This window comes from Apium graveolens, chromosome 9 (assembly GCF_009905375.1).
Source record: "Apium graveolens cultivar Ventura chromosome 9, ASM990537v1, whole genome shotgun sequence".
NCBI lineage: Eukaryota > Viridiplantae > Streptophyta > Magnoliopsida > Apiales > Apiaceae > Apium > Apium graveolens.
In genome coordinates this window covers 245,126,897-245,134,258 of record NC_133655.1, presented here as the reverse complement: position 1 = coordinate 245,134,258, position 7,362 = coordinate 245,126,897, and the positions used below count along the sequence as shown (strand labels likewise).

General features: G+C 34.4%; 1 protein-coding gene across 4 annotated transcripts; it reads right to left on the bottom strand.

The window, feature by feature from the left end:
• Positions 1-133: 133 nt before the first annotated feature.
• LOC141686892 (uncharacterized) lies at positions 134-6,654 on the bottom strand. 4 transcript variants are annotated; one of them, XM_074491983.1, is made up of 18 exons: positions 6,517-6,654; positions 6,292-6,325; positions 6,015-6,196; positions 5,817-5,885; positions 5,630-5,725; positions 5,007-5,153; positions 4,490-4,621; positions 4,206-4,343; positions 3,971-4,081; positions 3,644-3,754; positions 3,469-3,525; positions 3,303-3,394; positions 3,112-3,232; positions 2,545-2,633; positions 2,377-2,464; positions 2,209-2,297; positions 1,344-1,669; positions 134-482 (listed from the first exon to the last, which is right to left on the bottom strand). In XM_074491983.1, exons 1-18 carry the CDS (start codon positions 6,547-6,549, stop codon positions 457-459), a joined length of 1,941 nt encoding a protein of 646 aa, XP_074348084.1. In that variant the 5' UTR covers positions 6,550-6,654; the 3' UTR covers positions 134-456. The 4 variants fall into 4 exon arrangements, with proteins under 4 accessions (XP_074348084.1, XP_074348085.1, XP_074348086.1 ...); XM_074491984.1 differs by having other exon boundaries at positions 3,644-3,751; XM_074491985.1 differs by having other exon boundaries at positions 4,206-4,334.
• Positions 6,655-7,362: the final 708 nt, after the last annotated feature.

The window sequence follows — 7,362 nt, the reverse complement described above, 5'->3', positions numbered from 1 at the left end:
TAACGAGGATGGCTTGTGGATTAATTCCGATTACAATTTTTTAGGTCTGCATATTATCTAAAATAAACAATATTTTGACCACTGTACCACACAATACTTTTCATATTTTTATCCAGATTCATGACCATCGACAATACCCCACGAAGAACAATTAACTTTTATTATGCAAAACTTGTTTAACATAAAAAAAAAAAACTTAAAAGCATCCATATTTTGTCTGTCTGGTACAATTATAAGACGTAAATGCCTACAAAAACATTCTAACTAATATACTGTAAATCCAGCATTTCAAGTTTCAACTAAAAAAAACTCCAGCATTCCAAACCTCAAATTAAAAACTTCTCAGCCACATGTTACTATATATACTATGTGGAGAAAACTTTACTAAAATAGGATATTAGAAAACAAATTTTTTTAGGCAACCATAACCAGCTTCCAAATTTAACCGCTTCTAACTTAATCATCGAATGTTGTCTTTCTTCCTGCATCAAACAAGAACGAGACATTGGAATAAGAAATATAACACTCATTAAGGACAGATATATTGTTCAAATTACTAATATACCACCCCATGTTAGCTACAAATGCTAACATAAGATGACTATGCACACTAGGACATACAGGTAGAGCGGGCAATCGGGTCGTGTCATGTACTTTCGTGTCGTGTAATTTCGTGTTTCGTGTACGTAAACATGAAACTCATATCCGACCCGAAATGATTTCGTGTACCCATATGTGAAAACCATATCCGACTCGAATAGTGTCGGGTACTTTCCGTGTACTTTTCGTGTACATTAAATAAAAAATTAATATAATATATATATATACATATAATATATAAAAAAATCTATTTTAATGTATAATTTAATGAAATATGGAGAGTGTATATATAAATATATATATTTTTACATAGTATTCTATAAAAACTTGTAAATATTTATATTATATTATATTATATTATATACATAAATATATGTATATGTTAAATATATTAATTTATAAATATATTTATCTCGTGTAATTTCGTGTACTTTCGTGTACCTAAATTGAAACCCATATCCGACACTAAATCTATCGTGTAATTTCGTGTTCGTGTACATTCGTATTTCGTGTACCAAAAATTAAAACCCATATCCGTATTTTTCGTGTCGTTTCGTGTCGTGTTCACGTGTCGTGTACCAAATTGCCCGCTCTACATACAGGAGCAGAAACTTGAAACCAATACTTAAGCATTCTGTCCAAATATTTTTAAATGATAAATTTTAATGACTTGTCAGTATAGGTGTAATCATTTCAGATTAGATATTTAGAGACAAAACAACATGGATGTAATTAAATTATACCTGTACCAGGCGTAGCCATGCTAGGTCTGTTAGATCCTCCCCGTCCTCTCCCACCACGGCCACCACCACTTCTACCTCCACCACCAAACCTATCTCCAGCAAACCGACCACCACTTCTACCTCCACCACCAAACCTGCCACGACCTCCACTAAATCTACCACCTCCATCACTCCTACCACGACCTCCGCCGCCACCTCCACTGCCAAAACTGCTCTCTCTAGGTTGCGCCTCATTAACTGTCAATGTTCCCCCTCCAAGCTCTGATCCATCAAGTTCCAGAGCTTTATTGAAACCATTACTGTCTGCAAAATCCATGTAAGCAATCCTGCAAAATGGAGATATACATATTAAAAACAGTATAGGCATCAAAAGTAGATGAATCTAGTCCTGAATTACTTATAAGTTGTTGCTAATTGATGAGATAAATTTTGACAGAGACAACAAGACCACAATCTCATTTGTTATCCGAAAGACCGCAGGATTCTATTACCAAAAATGAAGATGAGACTACATTGGTTTGATCATTCAGGAATTCCTTCACAAGAATCACAAGTAAACAGATATATAATTTATCACACTAAATTCCATGATGATTCCGAATGAAATCCTATATAAGGAAAAGTGAAAAAGAAAGTAGGAAGAATCATTACCGGGTAAGCACTTCACGTCTTAATAATTGACAAAGCTATGATAGTACAGAAAGGAACAGATACATAAAACAACAGTAGTACTGTTAAGAGCTACTAAGCAATGTCATACAAATATATGAATTATTAAAAATTGTTTACATGTAGCTAACAACGCATGTGCCTAATATGAGCTCAATGAGCAACTTAAGATTTTGAGAGAACATTAATTACATACCCTTTTAAACCACCCTCGTAACTCTGGGGAAGAGACACTCTTGATATATGTCCGCAAGCTCCAAAATGCTCTTCGAGTGCACTACGAACCTGTCGTATGTAAAACATTCAGAATGTCAGATCGATATCGACTTGTAAATACGGTACAGCAGAAAAAGACAGTGCATACCTGGTCCTCCCTACCACTTGTATCAAAACCTCGCACAAATATTGTTTGACCTTGGGCTCTTCCTCCCTTTTGGTACGAGTTCTCGTTGCTGAATATTGTTTGATCAAAATAAATTCTTTGAAGTAATATAAAGAACTTGGTACTGCAATTAAGTTGAGGAATTATTACCCGCTGGCTGGAGTAAATGCACCCCTTTCCCGGGCCAAATCAAGCCTAACCTGGCGACCCAAAAGATCCTGACCACTTAATTTAAGAGCCTGTGAAGGAAAAGTCACAGCATGATACCATTTTGACTTTGTAGTCTTCTAGATATATAGGATAAAACACAAAACGATTACAACATCTGACCAAGTTGTACTACAAACAAAATGCTCAGTTGACATTTCCTAAGTTAATTAAAGATTATGTGAATATATTTCTAACAGTTGAATTTAACACAGAATGATCGGAGAAACATTTCTAGCATTAGAATCACTTCCCAGATACCACCATTCTTGGTGAGACTTAGGACTTCATCAATTTGCATTATAGTTTAGAAGGCAAGATAAATAATTTGCTGCGACGATTATTTTGCACAATCGAGTAAATCTGAATTGTGAGTTAAATGAGTGTGAAAAACTAGATCCACAGGCATAATTGCGAGCTTATATTAACAAGTTTTTGGAAGACTAAATATAGAAATTTGCAAATTGGGTGCAAAAGAAAACAGAGTGTGAAAGGGAGAGACGGGCGTACATTTTGAGCTGCTTCTACTGTGGCAAACTCAACATGGCCAAAGCCTTTGAAGTCCCCAGTTTCTCTATCGAGAGCAAAGCGAACATCAACAACTTCACCAGCATCTTTAAAGAAATGTTCCCTGTTAGGACAATAGTCGTTAGACTAGAATTTTCTGATAGTAGAACCTTATTTAAAAGAAATATACTCACACGTCATATTCCTCAATTCTGAATGACAAATTGCCCATAAAAAGAGTTTTGGATCCTGTAGCTTCAACATGAGGAGTACTAGGGGTTTTTGGCTGCAACAGAAAGTCATATTCAACATAAGCTACAAGTAGGTAAAACATACAATCAACCACTGTTTAGCACTTACAGCATTCTTGATATTTGACTTTGCTGAAACCGCATCTACCATTTCTACATCACCACCCTGTTTACCAAAAGAGTCTCAAACATTAATCCTAAGCAAAATGTAAATTACAACTCAACCCAAAGGGCAAGAATTATTCAGTGATCTAATGTAACATTATTCGGGGATTGCTATGTACCTTTTGCTTCGGTGTCTTGGGAGCTTTTATGTCTTCTTCCTCGGATTCCTCTTCAGAACTCTCATCATCAGAGCTATCATCTTTTTTAGCTGCAGCAACTTTAGGCGTCTGCTGCACATCATACCCAAAGAAATTAATCAAGTAATAAAATAGATTTACAACTATGAGATATTCACGAGATTTTCATGCCCTTCTCGAAGATGAGTGTGTTGATATTATATTATTGATGGTTTTAAAAAGGTATGTACTAATGACTAAATATAAATTGTGCAAGTTTGTAGTTTAAATCAAGAAATGCTTGAAATGTACAGAGGAAAATGTTCAAACCTCATCAGAGTCACTGTCATCTGATTCATCTTCAGACTCACTCTCTGAGGTATCATCATTTCCTTTGGTGGATACAGGAGCAGCCTTAGAAGCTACCTTTGCAGGAGTTTCCTGTTTAGTTTAGATATAAATGTTAGTCATAACCATAATCAACATAAATTTTATACTTCTGATCACCCACTCGACACAATGAAAAGGATGATTCAGGTAACAAGAGCGATTTCCTCATACTTACATCTTCCTCATCGGAGTCATCCTCGGAATCTGAATCAGAATCATCACTACAATCAGCTTTCTTTTTGGCTGCAACAGAGCCATTTTTAGCAACAGTTGCTGTAGGAACTTTTTTCACTGGAACTTTGACCTGGGGTTCCTATAGAACTGACTATCAGTAACAACATATATACACATTCCAATAAGGATGTAAACAGCAGATATTATTGCACATGGATATACAGCATCGAGTAGGCATAGGGAAAAGGACAATTCAAGTAACAAGAGCAATTTCCTCATACTTACATCTTCCTCTTCGGAGTCATCTTCAGAATCTGAATCAGAATCATCACTACCATCGGCTTTCTTTTTGGCTGAGCCATTTTTAGCAGCAGTTGCGGCAGGAACTTTTTTTGCTGGAGCCTTGGCCTTGGGTTCCTAAATAACAGACTATTAGAACAACATATGCATGCATAACTCTGACAAGGAAGCAAAGAACAAAAATTAATACATGCGGATATACCTTATTCTAGCAAAATACAAGTAGCAGTTTATAGTTTCCAATTAAAATGTAAAATTAAAGCAACAAAACAGACAAGGTTTTTGTCAGCAACTGTGATGACAGTACACAGAGCTGCATACAACTTGATGTCAAATCAAAAACTAAAACAAACAAAACATTTAACAATTATAAATACAAAAAAAAAACATTTGACCACAGAATGAGAATGGTTTAGCCATAAGCATTATCATCATACAATAAAGTTATTTCTTACACACAAAACCACTCAATTATGATAACATGTGTAATGTTCAAACTCACATCTTCCTCATCAGACTCTTCAGATTCTGAATCAGATTCATCACTGCTCTCGACTTTCTTCTTGGCTGCGACGGAACCATTTTTAGCAATAGTTGCTGCTGGTACCTTTTTCACTAGAACTTTACTCTTGGGCTCCTGAATTACTGACTGTTAGAACAGTATTAATAATATTGATACAAGTAACACACATCATTCCACTCAGGTAAGTATGGAACAGAATAATATTTGCAGTCCTTACTGATCAAACATATTCTTGCAATGTATAAGGAGCGGTTTATACTTCAGTGGCATCTTATTCCTTTGATTAATGTATGATATTAACAAGTAAACTGTCAGCCGGGTATATGTTAATATTAGCATCACTCCATTAAATTCTAAGCACCACAGCAGACACGAATAGTGTTCATGACTTTGATGAACACCAACTATATACCAACTTCAATTCCACAAAAAAAAACTTATTCCAATATTCGAAATTTAAACATCAAACAAATCATGCCAGATTGTGCCGTACAGTACACGGACTTTCATAATGCTATATTGTGAGTACATAGTCAAGTAATCTACATAACTCAACAGAAACACACAATTATTAATCTTGGAACAGTATTTCATTAACTCACATCATCCTCGGAATCAGAATCCGACTCCTCAGAGCTGCTGCTGGCCACCTTAGCCTTAGGAGCAGGTTTGGCTACTTTAGCCGGAACAACAGTCTCCTATGACAATCCAAAACAAGAACCATTGTAAACTCGTAACCAATAAATAACATGTCAGCATTTATAACAAATACTGATCAAAGAAACATACCTCATCAGAGGAACTATCATCACTACTAGTGTCGACTTTCTTCACGAGTTTCTTAGCAGCAGGCTTAACCTGATAATCCATACAACAAAACAACCACTCAGCTACATTATATGCATCAAACAAAAACAAAAATCATAACCACTCAAAAATTATCATAACCCAATTCAAGAAACAGGTAAAATCACAAAAAGATTCTACCTTGACTTCTTCCTCGGAAGATTCATCAGAAGAATCCTCCTCCGAACTACTCTCGGCTTTCTTGCTCTTCTTTGTCTTGGCCTCTGCTTTCTTCTTAGCAACTACCTGCTTCAAAGCTGCCTCATTTTGCTTCTGCTTTTTTATAGGCACTTCCTCAGCAGCCTCCTCTGCTTCTCTCTTACCTTAACAAACAAAACCCATCAACAAAAACTCAAAATTCAACACACCAATCATAACAAACACTTAAAAAGACCAAAAAAATCAAGAAAGCACAAACCTTTCTTTAATGGCTTGGTAGCAGCCACCTCAACCTAAAAAACCAGCCCATCAAAAAACAAACACTTCCATTAATCCAATTACACAAACATGGATACAAAAAAACAAACACATAACACTATCTATTGACCATCACAAACACACATATAAATACAGATAAATAAATATATATTATAGATATATTTCAGTGAAACAAAAAGGGGTTTGAAATAAAGAGATTACAGACCTTGGTAGCTGATTTCTTTGAAGATTTGCCCATTGGAATATAAATTGTAATCTGTAGAGAGAAAAGGGGTTTAAGAAAAAGAGCGGCTTTTAAATACTTGAATTATTAACAATTAGGGTTTAAGAGAGTATGAAATGAATTTACACAAACAGCTGATATTTAAATTACAGTAGCATTCTACTAGTAATTACTGTTGCAGTTTTACATTGGTGGCTGTACAGTAAAGAAGGGGAGGTACATTCTAATGTAATTTTTCATGTCACCCACCCACCTTTATTGTTGCCACAGATGCAATTGAATTGGGCACTTCAATGCAAAGTCCATTTTCAAGGTTAAATCCGGTTATAATTTTCACAGCAAAAGTAATATGAAAAGACTAAAATATCCTTCCTAAATGTACATTAATAAATCTAGTAAAAATTCAGTTTTTTAAGAGGGTTTTTTGCTCTGAAGGATATAACATTTGCCAAAAGATAGAGAGGGATTTGATTCTTGCTTTGTTACTTTGAGATGTAGGTTGTTAAATTTAAATTAGAAATTTAATTTATTTTTGTTAAATTAAAAAAATGTACCATTAACTAAATGAAATTAATAATATGTTTTTAGAATTATATTATTTTTATAAAAATATATGAATTATGTCGACAATTAATAAACTATTCAAATACATTACTGAAAAATAACTAATAAAATAATCACGATTTACTACATTTGGAATTTATAGGTGAAAAGTAAAAGTAATTTGCGGGACTAAAATTATTTTTTAGTAACTTATATAGTTTGAGTTTTTTTAAAAAAACAATATATAACTTGAGTTAATTGATTAATAATCTTGATGAATTATGA

Coding starts and splice junctions, on each gene's coding strand:
- LOC141686892 (XM_074491983.1), bottom strand. CDS start 6,549: ATGGGCAAATCTTCAAAGAAATCAGCTACCAAG. Junction 3,395..3,468: donor AGTCAAATATCAAGAATGCT/GTAAGTGCTAAA, acceptor TTTCTGTTGCAG/CCAAAAACCCCTAGTACTCC. Junction 483..1,343: donor CATGGCTACGCCTGGTACAG/GTATAATTTAAT, acceptor TGTTTGATGCAG/GAAGAAAGACAACATTCGAT.